At 41.3% G+C, this 21,734-nt stretch overlaps 1 protein-coding gene across 7 annotated transcripts in view; it reads right to left on the reverse strand.

Annotated features, from left to right (window-relative positions):
* Nucleotides 1–21,734, reverse strand: part of rbms1a (RNA binding motif, single stranded interacting protein 1a) — a 493,792-nt gene that overhangs the window by 39,153 nt on the left and 432,905 nt on the right. For all 7 annotated transcript variants that reach the window (XM_039757486.1, XM_039757481.1, XM_039757480.1 and 4 more), the window contains exons 8-9: nucleotides 20,043–20,092; nucleotides 19,306–19,390 (exon numbers count right to left, since the gene is read on the reverse strand). In XM_039757486.1, coding sequence (XP_039613420.1) covers nucleotides 19,306–19,390; nucleotides 20,043–20,092 — 135 coding nt within the window. The remainder of the gene's footprint in view (nucleotides 1–19,305; nucleotides 19,391–20,042; nucleotides 20,093–21,734) is intronic.

Below are 21,734 nucleotides of genomic sequence, written 5' to 3' on the forward strand. Positions count from 1 at the left end.
GACTGAAGGAAATTACGCAACTGGAGAAGAAGCATCTCGTCAATTTTGATATCGTCTGCACGACTTTTCAGCTGTTGATACCAAATTGATTTATTTGGTGTCCTGTTCACATGGCAGTTTTTGATATAAACTGAAAAATGGCAAGTTTTGTCTTCTCTACTAGGAGACATCCCGGCTTTTCTATTGTTCTCCCATTCACTTTTCTCAGTGGTCAAACGGCATACCCAAAAACCTCATTCACTGAGTTTCCTGTAGTAGGCGTTTTTCCATTGATGCTAATGAAACAGGAAGAAAACGAACTGACTGTTTTGGGGAGACATGATGAAGGAATCAGAACAAAGGACCCTTTTAACGTCCCCAGATCAAGACCACACTGACCTCCACAGTGTCTCTTTGTTGGGTTTTTCTGCACCGCCAGCAAGAGATCAACAGAAACAAAGCCCAGCTGGCCTGAAATAACCCTTCTTTGTTGAGTAAGAATTTTATGCTTTAGTCAATCGGTCCTTATTTTGTATAGAAACTTTAGCATACACACCATCACAACACAAATACAAAATACAGAAGAACACAAAAGCATCAAGACAGGCCAGAGCCCGAAAGAATAAATGAACTGAAGGGAAGCGGGGTAGAAGTACACAGGAGTAAGAGAACAGCAGAGTAATCCTCGGAATGGCAGGTGGACAGTGGTCAATCATGCAGACGCCACCTAACATTAACGCTTAAAGGAACACTCCACCAAAAATACTATTTGTATATGTTAGCTATCTCTTGCAGCTTGTAGTGATGGCTGAGAAAAATCCGATACTTTCATGCAGAACAGAGACCGCAAAGTTTCTGATAGAATAGACATCAATGGAGACAAAGGCTGGGCAACAGCAAAGGGTCTCAAAAAGATCTATGAAAGAATATCACATTCCTCGTGTCGCAATTTTGACAATTTGCCAGGTTGAATGCTTACAACACCCCATACATGCGTATTTTTACTAAATTATCGTGACATAGGCCACTAAATGAAAATGGAATGAGCTCAGATGTGCCCGAGCCTTTAAACCTCATTCAATGGTCAGGAGTCCAGCCCAGTAACAGCTTATTCATTTTCTAACATTGCACTTTGCATTAAATCAAGAAAAAGTGTGCACTGAGGGATATGTAAAACTAAAAATTAAAAGTTAAAGAAAGGCATGATGTGACATCTTTATCATGATGAGAATCTGCCTTGGACTTTTGCGTAATGGAGAACCTTCGACCAGCAGAAGGTCAACTCACCCCAGCAGATTCACAGCCTGCTGCTAAATAACCCCAGGTACTCCACTTGTGGTGCATCACTACGAATAAAAACCTAATGACGGGAGGTGGATTGACAATTCAAATGTGTGCTCATTCACAAAGGCATTTTCGGAAAGTGGTTTATTTAACAATATTTTAGTAAAAATAAATGTGTTCTGCACATTGTGAGCTTATGACTCAGAGATTTATCCATGTACAATTTTTGTATTGTTTTCTGTTGTTCTGCATTGGTCAACATAAACTTTTTAATCTCCATTCTGCATTAAAATATGTCACGTCATTTTCCTACGTTCTTAATCCTGACCATAATTTCATGCAGACTGGAGACTATGAACATGCAAACTCCAGGCAGGGAGGACCTGGGACGTGAACCCTGGTGTCCTTACTGTGAGGCAGCAGTGTCACCATGCCACCCTGCATCCAATGATGAGATTAACATTTTTTTCTTGGCCATATTAGAAACTACATTGGGTTAGTAAAGTAAAAAAAATACGTTTAATTGATGTGTGCAGTATTCCTTTATGAACATGGACTGAAATGGAATACTGACAGAGCTTCAGATAAAATGAGGAAGAACGATCTGGTGAGCAATAAGGCTCTGCAACAGTGAGAACACCTCAGGCTCATTTCAGGCTTATAGACGGTGGACAGTGATGACCAAGTGCCACCACAAAACACAGACACTCACATCTGCCTCAAGATGGTGTAAATCAAGAACTGTCAATTCATTTAACATGCATGTCTTCAGGATGTTGAAACAATGACTGGCTTTCTTCACAGACAGAAGCAGAGCTCAAAGTGAACACAATAGTAGGAATAGTGGGACCAATGGAAGTGCTGTCTTCATAAGGTCAGTGCTGTCACCTGTATTTTGTGCAGTGACATCCTTACTTTTGTGTGCTAATCAGCACATTCACTATACCTGGTCTACATCTGGACTCTGGTGCAGCATTTCATCATTTACGATGTGCTAATCTCTTTAAAAGAAGAATATTGAAATTTGAAAGAGAGCCACCTGAATCCAGGATACCTCTGGTGAGATACGTCTGCATCCTTGGCTTTTTGCACCACTTATCATAAATCATTTACTATTACTGTGAATATAAGTATGATATCTCAGTCTAAGATCACGTAATGTACTGAGATACACAACTATTGCTTACATTTATTTTTCACACTCCCTACATCTGCTATAGATGTATAAAAGAAACGCAATACTCCTTTTTTAGTGTGAAATTTCACCCTTCATTACTGAAATAACAAAGACAATTGAGAATAACAGGAAAACAAAAGAGAACAACAGGAAAACAAAACCAACTGTGAACACGAGCAACAGTCGCCTGTCAGTCCTTTAGCATCTGGTGTGACCGCCTCACCATTGACACCTCGGAGAAGATGAGCCTCTGAAATTATGGTTGTGTAATGACATCCAATTACCGCAGAAGGGCCTGATGAAGTTGCTGGTCACTGGCAATTAGAGGGTCACATCTCCATATGTTGTGATCCATGGGGGCTCTATGGGCACACCTGCACTTCTTCCATCTGACCACAGTGGTTGTGTGTAGCCCGGCTTTGTTTTGCTGTAGGGTCAGATTATCTAGGAGGTGTAAGCAGAGGGTCTGTGACAGACTGCCTTGTTCAGACACCACCAGTATTAAAAGCTTTGCCTAATTGCCCCGTTACCAAGATGGACATTATTTCTGCTGGCAATTTACAAAGCAGTATGAGTGGCAGATCTGAAATAATTTCTCAAGTGGACCAGTTTGATATCTCAGTCCTGCTAAGGTGTGTGGTCACTCAAAGATGACCAGATGTTGGATGTTGGTCTACAATTGGGGCGCAGTGGAGTGGCTAAATGCATGGTGCCATATGCCACATGCCATACCAGTCTGCAGAAGGCCGTTAGCATTCTCCCTTGCTTCTGGTGACTTGTCTGGTATTCAGAAATGCACAGAAAATGGACTGAGTGTCTCCTTTGTCAAATAAGACCATTTAAAGCTTCCACCCGTGTCTCACTGTATAAAAATACCTCACTGCAAGAACCATATTGCTAATCAGGGGGTCGTAAACAAATGGAGCACTTTAAGTGAAAGTACACAGGCTCAGTCCACAAAATGCAGTGCTTCTTTTTCATTCAGTATACAGTATTGTGAGATGTGACAAAGAAAGAGCAACAAAATGAGGAGTATAAATAATTAAACGTGTCATGAAAACGTTTCTGTTTCTTTTTGCATTCATTTCATTGACATGAAATAAGTAATGAAATGAAAGCTGTCATTTTCCCTCATCAAAGTGGAGAGGGTGGGCTCTAGCAAGTCTTGTGTTTTGACTGGCGAGTCATCAGCAGAGATGATTGTAAGCCACAGGACTCCAAAGGCAAGCAAAGCGCCTGCTCAAAGTTGTGACTGTGCGTGTGTCTGACACAAGTGCAAGAAAATGTAGCCTAGAATTACTGTGCCAGAAGTGACTCCTGTTACTCAAGAAGCTCTGAATTCATGATCAGGAGTCTGCAGCTGAGGCGTCGGCCACTCCATCAACAGTTCACCAATCAAAAGACTTTTAGAGACGATCCTTTCAATTTTGATAGGCAAAAGTGACTATTTTCATTTCACTGTGTAGTTCAATGTTGAATGCAGTGTAACTAAAATAAATAAATAAATTCCATTACAAAATAAACAACAAAAGCCATTTTGTGGCACATTTATTTAGGAATGCTCATATATCATTTTGTTATTATTTATTTACCAGTAACGGCGGACTGCACGATAACATGCAGTGAATACACGTGACTCACAGTTTTCCTCCTCTTTCTCTGTACGTTTAGCATTCGTTTGCTCAGAGGTTGATGCACTTGCCACTTCCTGAGCAGCTCTTCTTTTCTCCACACCAGTGGCCCGCGTCTTCTCTCCTTTCATTGGCATCTTTTCGCGTTAACACTGATTTAAGTCCGTGCTTGTGTTGCAATGACTTTTTTTACGTTTTTCTTAATTTTTCACTTAAGCTGGCACTTAAGTGTTCAATCTGCCTCAAGAGTGATTTAAGATGTGAAAAGGTAGAGGAAGTGACGGCAAAGGTGGTAAGGATGAGAACGGTGCCCGTATGCATGCGCCACACGGCTGCCCTGCTGGCCGAGAGTTGATTCTACAATAAAATAAAATCAAAATAAAAAGAGTAATAAGAATCATCACCCCGAAAGCAGACAGTAGAGGTCACGTAGTATATGTGTAGCAGATTTCAGGTCAATAAGTGAAACGGTTTGGGAGCTACAGGTGATTTAAACTCCTGGACAGACAAACGGACAGCCACGGAAGCGTATTGTATAAGAAGATTGTCACATTTCACAATACGTGAATTAATTTCTATATTGTGATGTCCTGTGTAATAAAACTCACTCAGGAGCCGCTTGTCCGGAGTAGTCTTCCACATGCCAACTGGTTTATTATTTGATATGCTGCAATATAAATGGTGTTCTACCGCCGCCCATTGTCTGGGTTACGGGGACACCTCCAAAATAATAAAAATAATTCGCCTTTGTCCTATCTACCTCTTGCCTGCCCTTCTAAACCTGATGCTGTCTTTCTCGCGCTCCAGCAATAACTACCACCTTCTAATACCGCGCCCCCCCCTTTTCTCCACGCACCCTTATTAACCCTGATCCCCATCACTCAGCTCTCTCTCTAGGGAGGTGCCCTGAGCCCCCACAAAGTGTGTTCTCCCAAGACTCCCTGCTTCCACTCCCTACAGCTCAAACAGTGGCAGGTCACGTCACACTATATTCCAATATATATTTCACAGGAACTCTTGACAGTTTGGAGGCCAGGCAAGTGACTAGCAGGTGCAATTAGCCAATATGAAGTGCTGCCTTAGCATTAATTAAGACCCCCATCAACCCCACAACAGTGCAAGCTTGTAAACCAGTCAAGCTCAGTTTTATTCATAGCAGAGAATGTCCTAGTCAGACTCAAGGGGAATCAGAGGAGACGCAAAAAAGAAAAAAAAAACAAAACAAACACACAATGTATGCCTATCGCTATTTCACTTCCTACTCCTCAGCACAGTTTGCATGCAGTTTTACAGAAGCAAAAGCCTTTGTGTCTTGATTGCAGGTTTTGCTTCAGGCGTAGCTCCGTCTAAGAGAAAGCAAGAAGCAGTGGGGTGGCATTGTCATATAATGTGCTCTGATTAACATTTAACTGCTGCACTGAGCCACACCGTAAATACACTAGATGGTGTCACAGTGGCTGGTACTGCTGCCTTACAGCTTTACAGATCAAGGTTTAATTCTTTACTCTGGCACTGGCTTTCTCGGTTTTGCACCTTTTCACAGGAAAGGCAAAACTGGGCCAGTGGCATCGAATGTGGCTTGTGATGGACTGCTATTGTTGCAGGTCAAGTCCTGGAATGGGCACTGGCTTCTCTTGACTGTGCACACTGGAACATGTGAGTTCAGAAAATGGATGGATTGGACTTGTAGGACGTTTCTGAACGTCTTCTATACTACAACATCATTTTATTATACATTTGCACATTTTCATTATACATTACCCAAATTGCCACATTTTATTAAAAAAAGTTTTAGAAGCAGAAATGGATACAAGGATGTATTCTGGTGACCTGGCGTCAGATTTATAAAATTTGTGTAAGTACAAAAACAGGCTCAAAATGTGCACACGCAACTTACCACGCAAATGTCAGGATTTCTTAAAGAAAACCTGACAAGAGAACATGTATATTTACTACAACTACAAGTATGCAACTGGGAAATGACAACACCCTTGATCCAGTAGCAAAATGCAGCCACACCAGCTAAATGATGACTCACGTGCATAATAATTCATATCATGAGCCATTATTATAACGTGACAAATGCATTAAAGTGATGTACAGACTGTATTTTACTTGCCTTTTAAGAGGGCCAGTGCTGCATATTTGTGCTGCAGAACTTTATATCGGCTACCTGTTGTCACTTCTCAGGATTAGAAATCAAAGCGCAGTAAAAACACAGTTGTGACTCACTTGCTGAATATAGAAAGCTCTAAATATCATACTCTATAATCTATCCGTAGTGTTTCACAGACTCATAAGGCGCTGCTAGAAAATGGAAGACATTGCCTTTTAGCAACCAGCAGGATTATTTTATTTGGCTTATGAGCCCATTTAAGCTCCCAAAAAGCCTATTGGTTTCCTAATGTAAGTGACAGCAGTTATACCCATAAGGGCACCTAGGAAGAATGATGCTACTTTTGTTAACCGTTAGCCGTTACATTCCATTAACACTCAAGTCATCTGCGATGTAAAGACGAGACTGACAAACCTCATGACTCAGTGGGCTGGGTCAGCCCGTGTTTCATTTAATTACAAGGCAAAGTAGTGTTGGCAGATAACTTGCTCATGGTGCTGTACATGATGGCTGGCTCACTGGTAATGTAACTGGCTGTACTATTTAATGGAGCGGCAATCATATCACCACATGTGACAGGTGATAGTGACTTCCCGCTCAGACATTGGCACCTTATGCCTTTCCGTGATCCCGTGCTTCAATGCCATGCAGAGTGCACCACAGGACTCAAATGCAAGTGGTATCATGATGCGTCATGTGGGAGGCTACTCTACCAGCCAATGACGTTCTGCAGTATTGTGATTACATATGCATGAGGTTAATTAGCATAGTTCAAATAAGGTTGTTACAGGGTGGCATCTAGGCAAGATTTGAGGTGCCTTCACATACACACATTTACAAGAACGATTGTGATTTATAGTAAAATTGTGTAAAAATGTGTGTATGCCAGCCTTCAAATCTGACTTTTTATCATGCTCATTTCCACATTTTTTGGTATTTTCAAGATCAAATCCATGCAAAGTGTTATGCATGAGACCCCTGGATTGACCTAATGAATGGTAGGATCTCTTTATAATATAAGGTAGGTGGCCAGGGAGGAAATAAGGAGCTTCTTCCCCTTTATATCTATCACAGTCATGTGAAAAAGTAAATGCACCCTCACTCAATTCTAGGCATTCCAGGTAATCTTGTCTTGAATCATTAATGACATAATGAAATTCATTGTGTTGTTTATTGGCCGGATCTTTATCTAATTTTAGGACCTCTTAGTCTTGTCATGATATGTAAAACCACCCTCTTTCATTTACATTGTAGGTTTTACATTTTCTTATGACTTGGCATTTATTGGGTAAATGTGCAGAGCACCCGGGGGCTGCCACAGGGCACTGTGACATGACTGCCAAGGCCATCACTGGACATTCTCAGCTCACAATGTGATTCTGCTTTTGTCGTAGAACTTGCAGCCAGGGTGGGATATAACTCATAATAATCTCATAATTTCCACTTCTTTCGCACATATGGTGCTGACATGCACTACTTATTTAAATCTTACCATCAAATGAAAATGGTGAAAGGCTACTATATTATTTATAACAAAGTGTTACCTTATATACACTATGGCAATCAGAAATCAATCCACCTTTTCCACAACTGGCATTAACACACAAAAGCTTCAGAAATCCCACAAAAATCAAAGTCTGACGGAAAGTGCTTAGCAGTGCTTCAACTGCGCTTAGCACAAAGCTCCATTTTTAACACGATAGCTTGTCAGTAAGTCCACCATGCGCTATGAGCCTGAACCCCTTCCTGCCTGTCACTGCAATCCCACTCGTTATTCATTACAATCCACTTTCAAGCTTACCTTACTGACACCTTATTAGCTTAGAGGTACGTGGATGTACACTGCATTGCGCCTCGCTCTACACGTGGTCTTGTGTGCACTTTATCAGCTATAGATGAACAGACATGCTATATTATGATCAGGCCATCCACTGGAGTGGCACAGTGGTTAGAGCTGCTGCCTCACAGCTCCTAGAGATGGCATTCAAATCAAGGCCACTTCGGTCTGCGTTCCTCCCCGTCTCACAAGATGCCCATCCCATGTTAGGGTTAAGTTCAACTCTACATTGGCCCAATTTGAATTGTGTGTGCTTGAGTGTGCAGAGCAATAGGCTGGCACCTAATCTAGGGTTAGTTCCCAGAATGACAGGATAGGCTGTAGACCCCCTGTGACCCCGTAACATAACAAGAAATTACTTTCTTAAACAGGTTCAATCCAATACAGAGGCGCTGGGGACTGAAGTCTATTACGGTTTCATCGAAACTAGCAATACAGGGGGAACCAGTCCACTGCAGGGCCATCTCACGCAGAAACACTCGCGCTTGCACTCTAAAGGGGCTAATTCAGAATTGTACTTCATCTAACAGGCATTTTTTGGAATGTGGGAAGTGACAAGAACCTTAAAATAAAGACAAGGAGAATGTGAAAATCCCACACAGATTAAAACTGAGTGCTGGTTTGAAATTAAGGATGCTGAATTCATGAGGCAGAAGCACCACAATAAGGAGCATCAGACCAGAATTTACAGTGGTGCTTAGAAAGTCTTCAGACCCCTTCATCTTCTGCACACTTTATTGTGTTATAGATTTACTTTTACTTTTAAATTGATAAATTTGTGATTTTTGCCCATCAATCCACACTCAAATATATAAAAAGGACAAAGTGAAAACATGTTTTCTGAAAGGTTTCCAAATTTATTAAAATTCAAAACCTGAAATCTCTTGTTCATATAAGTATCCAGATCCTTGACTTAGTACTTTGCAGAAGCCTCTTTAGCTGCATTTACACCTTTGAGTGTTCTTGGGTAAGCTTTGCACACCTGGATTTGGACAGTTTATTTCATTCTTCTTGGCTCCATTAGAAGTGGGAAGTGTCTGTAAACTGCCATCTTGAGGTCTCTCCCAACATGCCCCATGGAGTTTAAGTCTGTCCTTTGGCTGGGCCACTCAAAGACACTCACAGACTTGTCCCAAAGTCACTCCAGCGTTATCTTTACTTTAAGCTTTACGTTATTGTTGTCAACTGTTGCTCCAGTCTCAGTCTCCAAGCTGGTTTTCTTCAAGAACCTTGCTGTATTTGGCTGCATTCACTCTGTCTAGTCTCGCTGTTCCTACAACCCCTTAACATGATGCTGCCACCACTGCGCTTCAATGTAGGGAGGGCATTAGGCAGGGGATGAACACTGCCTGGTCTTCACTTCAATGCTGGTCTCTGATGCTCTCCGAGTCCTTTAAATGTTGCTTGGCAAACTCCAAGCTGTCTAGCCACCTTACTATAAACTTGATTAGTCGTATGCTGATAAGATGAGAATTGTTCCGGCAGAATCTCCAAAAACAAAAAGATTTCTGAAGCTCTGTTAGACTGATCATTGGGATCTTGGTCATCCTTCCTGACCAAAGCCCTTCTTGCTCCGTTTACTCAGTTTGGCCGAATGGCCAACTCTAGGAGGAGGCCTGGTGGTTCCAAACCTCTTCTTGAGGATATTCAAGACTTTAGAAATGGCTTTATAGCCTTTCCCTGAAATACAGAATTCATTCATGGCACTTTGTAGAGATCGGTTTTCTCTTTGACGTTAAAGCGCCTTTTTATGTTGGCCAGTGTCAAAAAAGCCAAATTAAATCCACTAGGATTCAAGGTTATATACCAAGAAAATGGGTTAGTACTGTTTATAGCTATTGTTCTAAAACTATGAAAAAGTATTCCTTAACACTTCATCATTACTTCAAATACTTCATAACACTCCAGATGCAAATTACTCTAAAATGCTAAAGTATTAAAAATAAAAAAACAAAATAAACAGCAGCACTTTTACAAAGCTTTGTGCATACAAAGCCATAATAGTGAGTAGCTGCAAATCTGTTATCAGATAATCCTTCTGTATACAGAATAAACATTCGGAGAGGTAATGGATTAAACTGAGACACTGCCAGTCGCCTGTATGCTGCACCAACAGCCTTTTATTCTTATTCTCTATTTATCCCTTGGATTTATTTTATTGAGCATTTAAAAATTGCAAAATATGCAACATATTGAAACACTCAAGAAATAAAAGACGTTTACTTGGGATGACGTGTATGTGGTAAGATAGTAAACTCTGTCCCTGAGCGAGTTACAGTATGCATCTTTACTGATGTACACATTTTATGGCCACAGAGACAGACAACATCAGAAAAACGTTTGACGAGGACTGGGCATTCAGCCCATCAAAAGCTTAGCATCCTATCCACCTAATTCTTTCCGTAGAAAACATTATAAAAAAAACAATATTGACAAGATGCATTGATTAGGTTACTGCTATCGAAAAACACCTTAACAAATTTACTGTTTGGCATTCATAAGACTTAAAATCACCAATGACGACACTTTAGGACAGGGGCTACCAAAAAAATGCACACTGATGAATCTGCTGCGTAACAAGAGCTTAACCAAGGCTCTGTTTGTTGGCCATTGGGAAAGACGTTTTGAGCTTGACTTACTAAGAGGAACACCAATAAAGCTAAAAGATTTATTTTCCAGCGCAGCCCCTGAAACCCCTTACAAATTTGTTATAATGTTCATCTGGCTCTCCTATGCCACTCAAATCAAAGGTTGTGCTGTGTTTGTGCACCACGCTTCTGTAGCCAACTTGACATCTTCATCGCTTCTGTAGCCAACTTGACATCTTCATCGCTTCTGTAGCCAACTTGACATCTCCATCGCTTCTGTAGCCAACTTGACATCTCCATCGCTTCTGTAGCCAACTTGACATCTCCATCATTCACAAAGACCACCTAATGGGGGTAAGTCCCTCAGACAGGCCTAGGGCTGGAGTCTGGCCCGAGTGTGGCATCTTTTTGAATCTGCAGCTTATTACAGCCCATGCGACATTAGTGGAGAAACTGCTGTGAAGCATATGGGCGACAGACGATATGCAGTCCTTCAGCGAATTTCAGCAGGTTTCACTGCCTCTGCCCAAAGAAATCTCAGTACGGTGTGTTGTTTTAACAACGGTGCAATCCTGCAGTGGAGAATCCATGTTCATTTAACTTTGGCATCAACCAGACAAATGGTAGAGTGATGTGCGTGTTCAAACTACCCATAAGCCATTGTGAATCTAATGTATTGCGTCAGCTTCTAATGCTGCTGTCATTTTTAAAGTTGTTTTACCCTTGTATGTCTCACTTGTGCCAACTCTGATCATTCCAAAGTGATGATATTTTAGTAGGCCACATTGCAGAGATGAATATTCACTTAACTCACACTTTTCAACTGTTATTAAGAACAAAAGAAGCCTTTGTTGAGGTTTTGCACCATAGCAGTGTATGAGTAACAGATGCATTTTTGCAGGACCTCAACTAAAGTGACACTACTAAGACTAATATTGGAAGGCTATGTGGGCCTTTGAGGCATGCAATTAAAATGGACTTCACCATCAGCATACTAACAGAGTGGGTGGGCACAGGCTCTTGCCAGCACTGGTTTGGCACTTGAATTCCTTTGGTGGTGTAGAGTCACCATTCTGAGTCATGGTGATGTGTTCAAATTTCATCCCCAGTTATGAACCGGTTTTTAAATTTCTCCAGAGTTCAAATTTACTATCTTGAGGTTGTCCTTGGAATATTAGACATAGCAACGCTTCATTTCAAGAGTCAACATTCTGGCCAGGGTGGCACAGTGGTCGCGGTGCTGCCTCACAGTATGTACATTGGGGTTCGTGTCCCAGGTCCTCCCTGCATGGAGTTTACATGTTCTCCACGTGTCTACATGGGTTTTCTCCCACAGTCCAAAGACATGTAAGTCTGCAGAAATTGTGTGATGCAATCATGTTAACATGGACCAAAATCTCAAAGGACTATTTCTAACATCTTGTGGAATTCATGCCATGAAGAACTGAGGCAGTTTGCAGAGCTAAAGGAGGCCCCATCTAGTATTATTATAGTGGTCCTAACTATCTGTGCGGCGAGTGTACATTTTAATCCATAAATGCTAGAATCTTGTAATTCACATCTTTTAGTGCTGAAGAGCTAATCTTTAGCTACTTACAATATTCGGTTCAGACTCAGAACCTTTGGACCATCCCTCGTATGTGGCCAAGATATACATGACATTACAACAAGCCCTATTCGAAATGGATGTAATTTTTCTTAAAGAACTACATAAAACAATGCTGCACATGTTGCCAACTACAAGCTAAAACGAGACAAATGTGAGGCCTCATCACACCGTTTCCTGTGATCGAATCCCAACATTCATCTGCTAAATTAGACAGCACCATTTCCTGCTGCGTAAAAAGAAAATATCGGTGGTATGTTGCAGTCTTGCATCAGACTGACTTCGGAGTCCCCCTTACCGCTGCACATAGTTGGCAGCCACAACAGTTTTCTTCCCTCCGTTAACTAAGGATTGACAAAAACATTTTGGCAATGCGGTTGGGTGTTTTGGTTTTGGGGGTTTTTGCTGAGAATGGCACCGAGAGAAGATGTCCTGCCATGAGGTTCTTGAAAGTAAAGCGCGGAAAATTCTCCCAAGACGACAGGAAGCTGTCAGGGTTTAAAGACTAAGGCCACCCTGCTCATGTGCTCATTGCAGTCGGCCCATTGTTTCCAGTGTCTGGGCTCGCTGAAATAACTTTTTTAACATCTCTGAGCACAAAGATCATCCAGTTCTAGGAACGCTTTTGGGAAGGCGGATAAAAGAGGATAACAGACGCTGACTGTTGGATTTATTGGCGCTCAAAGGCACTCATGTAAGAACCAGGGCATAAAGGGAGGGGAGCCTTCTTTGTAAGTGTTCCACTTTCTTTAGTGTAAAATTAAATTGACTATGATAATGGACTCTCAGTGTTTATTCTGCTTCTAAACCTGTCTGTGGTTAGAGAGGGAGTGCCTGCATTCCATTTCCTGCTTTCTCGTCTTTCCTAATCTAAAGAATTAAAGCAAAAGGCGAGGGGGGTGGACAGGCTCATTCCGCTGTGTGGGTTTTCGGCACCACATTTATTAGCTCTCTGACAGAAAGATTATTCTCAACTCCATGCTTAAAGTGTGCAGCATTTGCTGTGGATGATTCAGTTTGAATTCTGCCAAATATTCTTAACAGTTGAGGAAAGGTGCACACTTGCAGCCACGCAATAGCAAGAAATATTGTTTTTACTGAACCACTGGGTGTGTCCAGCACTAGACTGCAAATCATTCAAGCTTGTGAACAAAGAGGATTCGCAAATGAAAAACTTCAAGAGGCTTATTGAATGAGGGGACCACAGACACATCGGACACTGAAAACGCCCCAAACAGACTGACAAACCCACATTCATGTTTTAGCCGACTGAAACCAAACAAAACAAAAATGAACATGTGTCCAATTTTATTTCAGTGTAAGGACAAAAAGTGTGATTTTAAGGCGGTGGTGTCAGTGGAAGCCATGTTCTGATTTTGTCACGTTGTTCCTCAGGCCATGTTAAAGCTGGCATGTCAGGATAGTCATTCCTGTTCAGCTGCTCTAATTTAAATACAGTCCTGTGCCAACTTATGACTCCATTTGGTAAAGCATACACGTTACTGCAGTTGATGCTCTGTGGGTCTGCTGTGGGTCACTGCTGGCATGGAGTAGCACAAATTGATCTTTGAGTCTCAGTGTCCACACACCAGGTCCATGTAAGGCAGTTGTTCTCACCCAGTGGATCACAGTTTGCCATCATTGGTTCATGAGTGGGTCGTCTAAGTCTGGGGTTCTCATGACTTGCTACCCATGGGTTGCTTTTTGCCATTGTTGGCGTGCGAGTGGGTCATCTAAGTGATGGACAACAGTGTGTGCTATGTTTCCCCAATTTGCCAGATAAAATCCCATTACTGCCAGAAGGGATCCTACACCATTGGGCCCTTGACCTGAAAATTGCTCTACGAGCGATGCACAACAGCCAATTTTGTGTTCTGACCCCCAAAGGTCACACAAAAATAAAATTTCCCCTTGGGGATAACAAAGAACAGGTAGTCACTATTTTTTTTCCTAAGTGAGCTCGTTTCACCAAGGGGGACGTCTGATTGCACTTATTTTACCAAGGGGACGGTTTGCAGTTGCTACCGGTGGGTTGTGATTGAACTTGAATAGGGAAAAATTGGGTCATGGGAGTCGGAACCATTAAGTGGGCTGAATGTATTAGCTATGTGGAGCAGCACAGATCAAAACAAATCTTAAAGAGTCCTCCAAGAGTCAGAAAACATTTAAAACCATGTGAAATACTACTACTACTACTACTACTACTACTGTGGCTGGTTTTGTCAATTTCTAGAACATTATTACCCTATCGTATCCCTATGGCCCTCAACCATAAGTACGAAATGCCCTAACTCGGTCGGCCGTAAATTAGTGCATGACGGTACTCCATCCAAAAACTCACTCTTGCGATCTGTTTAAGACTTACCCTGTGTAATTTGTAGAATAATTTTTTAATCTCGTATGTTCATGCAGTTTGCAAGTTCTCCCCGTGTCTGCGTGGGTTTCCTCCCACAGTCCAAAGACATGCTGGTTAGGTGGATTGGTGATTCTAAATTGGCCCTAGTGTGTGCTTGGTGTGTAGGTGTGTTTGTGTGTGTCCTGCGGTGGGTTGGCACCCTGCCCGGGATTGGATTCCTGCCTTGTGCCCTGTGTTGGCTGTGATTGGCTCCAGCGGGTTGGAAAATGGATGGATGGATGGATGTTCATGCAGGATGGAGATAGGAAAGTTTCTGAAGTAATAGGAGTCTAGGGTGACCAATGCAGGACAATGTAAAGAAATATCAAAATGTCCTTTAAAATATCTTGCGTTAGTAATCCACATGTGAAATCATCCAGTCGTATGCTCATAATGTCCCAAACATGAAGTTTTGAAAACATTTTGTTAAATTAACTAACTATCTCCAGCTCAACGCTCAGGCACAAACAAGCATTTGAACTGCAGACCCATCTGCCATTGTTCCACTGATATTCGTGACAGTGAGCCACAACTGGAGTACCGAAGGATTATTACCGACAGGCTGTGAAAGTGCACAGGTGAGCCGACCTTCTCACATATCACGAGGCCACTGATTGAGGCGGGTTCATGTGTGTCTAATTGCAGTCCATTTTTCAGAAGTAGTTGATTTAACTCTTTGAGGGCTGAGTAGTTTTTGCAGGCAACTCAATTTTCTGAAAAGCACACAAAGCAAAGGTTTTGCTTGTAAATCAACATAAAATGTCTGTTGCTGTGGCTGCTGTCGGCTCCTGTAGTGCGTCTCTGGTGGTTGTGTTGGGGCAGCATGATGGCCGGCAGGAAAGCGTGGCGGGCCGGCTGCCTGGCCTGTCTTCGTGTGGCGGTCCAACTAGGCGAACGTTGCCATTGATGCATCGGCTACACAAGCATGTTCAGCACCACGATCAGCTGGGGACCGATCAGCTGAAGCCAGTACCTCACTTTCGTTTTCAATCTCCATCTTCAGATCACTTGCATCAAAACTGGAGTCTGGCAAGTCGGAGTCCAATTTGGCGATAATACGCAAAACGTCGTCCACGGACTATTTTGCTTTGTGCATTCGCTTTGGTTTCTCGTTAGAAGTCGCTGCCATTTTAGAGGGTGTTTGCTCTTTGCTACTCATGCTTGCACAAGGAATCGAGCTCAAATCGACACAGCTAACTTTCCTTCTAGCAAAGAGTGTTGAACAAAAACATAATGTCATCATTTCCATCCGATTACCATCTTCTGACCCTGAATTTCGACAAATGTCAACATCAGCCTTGAAAGAGTTAACAATATTTTACTAAAAAGACGTGTGTTTGGAACTTTGTGACCATATGACTGGATAGCTTGGCATTTGGATTTTGAGACACAGGTAATGCAGGATTTTGGAATTTTTACTATTGTTCACTGTTATCCAGCACTGGTAATAAATAAAAAAAATACATAAATAAATAAATACATTTTTATACACTTTTGGGTGAAGTATTACTTTAAAGTTAGCCTCTGACATCATACAGCAGGGATGCAAAAACCCCACCCTTCGTAAAGAATAAAAGAGAAAAGCAAGCCTTCCTTCATCATTCATGGAGTTGTAAGCATAATCCCCTGTGTATGGATAAAGAAACGTGTCATCATCACTTAAATGTTTAAGGTGAGCAGATTTTAATGAAGGAAGTGAGCTGATATGCCTTTGCTAGTGCAGCCCTCTTCTGTGGTGTCACCGATTAACTTTGAAGCTGATTGGCAGACAGTAAATGTCTTGGAAGGCCCACTCTGATGTCCCAGACACAACAGAAACCCGAGGAAATCGCATCAGCAGCTCTAAAAACCACATCTGAGTTTATTTCAAAAAACAACCCACCGACATCAACTAACCAAACATCTAGTCTGCCACATTGTTAAGAGGAGAGAAGAGCACGACTGCCATAATGATCAAAGGTGTCCTTTTGAAGAACCTGACCAAAAATGATCAAATATGTTATTTTTGTTTTTAGACGCGACAACAGCCATAAAGGTAAGGTTGCAGAGAGAGCAGTTATATAATTTTGAGGAAAAAGTTTGTGAAGCCTTTGGGATTTTCTGATCTTCATCTGACGTAACACTGTTGTGGATGGTTGAAGTCTGCTCTGGTAGTATCAGTAATAAAGCAGGAACTAACACATGATGGGGAGCCAGTCCATCGCTGGATCAAATTGTTCTTTTACTTGTTCTCAATGTACTGTCCAGGTAACCAGATGATGATTTTTCCTGTCCTCCAGTGTCCAACATGGTGTCCCTAATGATTATTTTGTAGAGAGTTGCCATACTGTGCTGAGAAGCCATGCTGTTAAATGGAGTCTATTGAGGGCTGACAGGCGGCTCAGCAGTCTCATCATTAGTAGGACTGTGTATATAACTCTGAGTATTTAATACTCTGAGCTGCAGTGGCAGATAAGAAGTTCAATGAGTGCAGCCAGGTGTCCCTGTGATGGTGAAGAGAAAGCAGCTTGGAAACCATGGCTGTGGAACACCATCAAAGGTGCAAACTGATGGAAGGTGCTAGTGGCACAACACATCCAATAGGATAGAAGGTCGGGTGTCATAATACATTTTCACTGCACAATCCCAGTATCATCAGATGCGTCACGATATGCCTAAATTTAGCAAGATGGTGACAATTATGCTGGGACTGAAGATACTGGCGCTGGACATACACAGTACAGAATATTTGAATGTGTTTGGTGCATTGTGAATGTTTTACTTCTGGTTAATTTCTTTTAAAGGATTTGATCTTCAGTGTTGGGGTAATGTGTTAAAAGTGCGCTACATAGTCAAATAGTAACGAGTAACACAACTTGTTTCCTTGAAGTTAACATACATGTGTTACTTAAAAACACAAGCATGTGTTGCTGCAGGACTACAGAAGATTATTTCTGCCACTCAAAAAAATTTCAAGTTACTTTGTAGAAATATTGCCTTTTTGCAAAGATTCTATTTCTGTTGGAGTAACATTGATAATGTGCTTGATCTGGCCATCTTGCGACAGTTAGTGAAGAGGTTAAGCATGTGTGTAGCATGAAACCAAAAGAAAAGAACTGAGCAAAAGTTATCAGCATATACATTGAGTCCTGCATGTGCTGAGGGGTAAATTTAATCTGGCCAGTGATCACCGCAGCAGCACTGGGCATAAAGCGAGAAACCGACACAATTCCAAGTGCCGTGTCTCCCTCTGTACCCACTGCTCTGGGGGCTACTTTTTAGAGCCGGATTGTCCAGCTATTCGAGCTGTGTGTTATATACAGGGCCCACCTAACTAATAAAGAAGGGCCAGAGAAAGCAAGCACAGTCATGGAGGGGTCCTAACCTGAATTCTGATTCTCAGTCCCAGACAGAGGCGGTGGCAACCAATTAATGTGACTTCAATCCAGGAAAGTCCCAAGGGTTCAGAAACCTTTCCTTCCCCACTGTAAACTGAGCCGTGACAGTGGGTGTCTAGTCATGACTTTAAATGACAAGATTTGGGGCCTGACAACTGGTCAGTTTAAAGACACCTGCAGGCTCCTGTTAATAAATATCAATAAGTGGAGACAAAACTTAAAAAACTTCTGTATGAAAGGATGTTTTAACATTATAACAGAGCTTGGCTTGTGTTATTGATTGGTTCTGGATGACAGTGTGCAAACCAAAGTACTGTTAATCTAGGCTGGACTTGCTTTCCAGTTATTTTCAGACTAAGTTCCATCTTTGGCTGGTCTGCATTAGTGGTGGGCTCTGCCAGCTCACAGCTCCAGGTCTGTGGTCTCCAACTGTGTGGGGTTTGAATGAAGTCCCTGTGCCTACATGACATTTATCCACAGCACCAAAAGACATGCCAGTTATGCAACTTTCGGCTGGCCCTGTATGGGTGATTGAGAAAGCCCACCATCTCATCTGTGACGAATTCCTAACTTGTGTCCCATGCTTTTGGAATCAATTCTGGCCCCTCATGACCCCATATTGTAGAGTGCAAAATGAATGGAATGAATGAAACAATTCATTAAAAAATAAATAAGCTTCTCTTATTTTTTTGAGAAATGATTAAATGAAACCTTTCAGTCTTGCTGGCAGACGATTCACAAAAGCATGTAACTAGTTCCACTTGTAGGGACCCCATGACAGTTCATCATTTTCATTTGCATCACAGGCAAAAAAAAAATGGAATGATGCCACTGGCCATAGGAAATCACAGTCACCTTTTCTTTCCAGAGTGTCCAAAGTGTCACATGCTACAAACCTCGTATGAATTCATCACTAGCTCTGGATGAAAAGAGGTGACTAACCCCTATTGTTAGCACTTTGTGGAAAAATGAGGCCTTTTGCTTTTGTATGCTTGGCAGAAGTGGCCAAATAAAGCAGAGGCCCTGCTTGCATACGCGTGCTGTTGGTGCGCTCACGACCACCTCCCGTAACCTAAAGCACCAGAAGTCTTTACACCGTAGTACTGACAGAATGCTTGAGTGATTTGTTTCTCATTCACTGTTAATATAACTTAAAATATCAAGTAAGGAACATGAACAAAAATAAACATGGTAACATTCACAAAACGTTTTCTTTCTTTAATTTGATCAGTTAAAGAACATTAATAACAACATCAGCAATGCACACAGTAGCTACAGTACCTTCCCTCTCGTAGAACTCAAACCGTTTACTAACCTGATACGTGGACACAGGCGATATATAAGGTGTGATAGATGTCTGAGCGATCATTCTGTTTGGAATAGTGTAGGGAGGATAAAAACTAGGAGAGGAGAAAAGAACACAACAACAACCACCATGTTACTTTGATTCTGCACAAAGCTTTAAAGCATTTCATTCTTATTCATCACATTGCTTCTCTGGTTTATTACAGAGCTGGGCAAACTAGGGTGGCCGTGGCACTGGCTGTGGCTTTAGCATCAGGCCATTCAACAGGCAGAAGCTAAATTAGGCTTGTAAAGAAAGGCTTTGCTTAATTGGATTGATTTGGAGTGCGATTTTTGTTTTGGTCTGCTTCACACAGACTTGTCATGCTGTTGAGACCATGGCTCTGGTTTTAATCATTTCCCTTTGAACCAAACCCCTTTTCTCTAAAACGTTTCTATAAAGCAGAGTGTTTCTCATGAGCAGCCACCAGCGTGAATGGTAAGGAATTAATTAGGACTTGTTGTTCACACCTCAAGCCGCTCATCAGAGGCAATGTGCTTTTAGCAAATGAGTGATTTACATGAACTCCATTAGAGTAAATACAGCCCTGTGATCTCGATAACAGCTTCGGAGAAGTCATTTTATCAATGCGCAGACTGACAAGTGAGGAAGAGAGCTGGCCTTGAAGCAAGTGCTGCGAGAGCCTGAAGCCACTCCAGCTCCGAGTCTGCCCACCTTCTAGTATGAATATTGAAAAAAATTCTTACCCATTTTGCATAGCAGCTGTAGTGGGATCATAGGTCAGAGTCATGCCAGCCTAAAAGAAACAAGGGAAGAACATGAGGAGACAAGACATGAGTGACAAACAACAATGGCAATACCATTGTAATGGCTATTGGATAAAAGACGCCCGTCTACTAAATAATAATAATAATACTCAACTTTCTAATCTACTTGTCCACTCAAGGCTATGGAAAATAATAATAGAAATAATAAAAGCAATAATAATGAGGTGCTCATCCATCCATTCATCAATTTTCTAAATTGCTTGTCCAGTTCAAGGTCACAGAAACAGAGATAACAATAATTCTTCAACAATCCATCCATTTTCGAACCCATTTGTCTAGTTTGGGCTCATGAATAATAGTGATAATAATAGCATAATGTATCCACCTATCATTTTCTAACCTGCGTATACAGGTTTCGGGGTCAGAGGAGTAGTAATTATAATAATAATAATAAAAAAGAAGACAATTAATTCATCCATATTCTAAGTCTAACCTGCGTATCCAATTCCGCATCCAATAATAATAAGAAGAAGAATAAGAATAACAATAAGGATAATAAGAATAATAATAAGAAGAATGTGTCTATTTTGCAACCTAATTAACCAGCTCACGATCAAGGAGAATAAAAATACTAATAAATGAATGCATACATTCATTAATTTACTAACTTGCATATTCAAGTTGAACGTGCTGGATTAATAATTCTAATAATAACAAGAAGTATAACAAGAACATGAATCCATCCTTATCTGAATTCTTACCTGCTTATCCAGTTCATGGTTTTAAAATAATAATAATAATCCTAAAAATCTACTCATCCTTCCATTAATCATTAATTTTATAACCTGCATAATCAGTTTGTGGTCACAAGAAATAATAATAGAGCAAAAATGTATTTCATTATTATTGTTAGTATTACTACTACTATTACTAATAATAATGATGATGATGATGCATCCATTCATCAATTTTCTAATTTTCAAATTCAGTTTATTATTATCATTCATGGACACTAATAATAATAATACTTTTATAATGTGCTGATTTACTTTAAATCATGTAATGTAAATAACATAACCTGTCATCCCAACAGCCACTTGGTCTGCTGACAGTCATGACCCCAATCTCTGCCACCTACTAAGTACGCGATACACACTGAAATACATTCAGCAGGAAATAGGAAGTTTTCCCCAGAAGCCATGAACATTGCACATCATCCATAATGATAATATCATTTATATTCTGACGAGCGGTAGGAGCTGGCTCTTTTTTCTCTTTCTTTTCTTTGCTGGTAGATTACTGATATATGTGTCTAACAGAATCAAGTCTCGCTATTATGAATGGATTGCCGCCGCCTGGCTTCAATAGCAGCCATTGTCCTAGCTGGCACAGTGCCTGGATCTCAATCCTACTGAGCACGTTTGCTATGGTCTGTACTGAAGAGACATTCAGCAGTAAACTGCACATCCTTCTAGCTGACACCATCTGTTTGACATTAAAAAGAAGCAGTGGAGCCAGGCCTTTTTGATGGTGGCTATGCCTAGAAATATAATGCTCTCCAGTTTTTGGTGGGCTGGTAACCCAAGGTAGAATTAGACCCAATCCTATTAACACGCTTTGTGCCCAACCAGTCAATTCATATTTACTGTACATAAAAAGGCAAACAACAGC

The sequence above is a fragment of the Polypterus senegalus genome, chromosome 6 (genome assembly GCF_016835505.1).
Source record: "Polypterus senegalus isolate Bchr_013 chromosome 6, ASM1683550v1, whole genome shotgun sequence".
NCBI lineage: Eukaryota > Metazoa > Chordata > Cladistia > Polypteriformes > Polypteridae > Polypterus > Polypterus senegalus.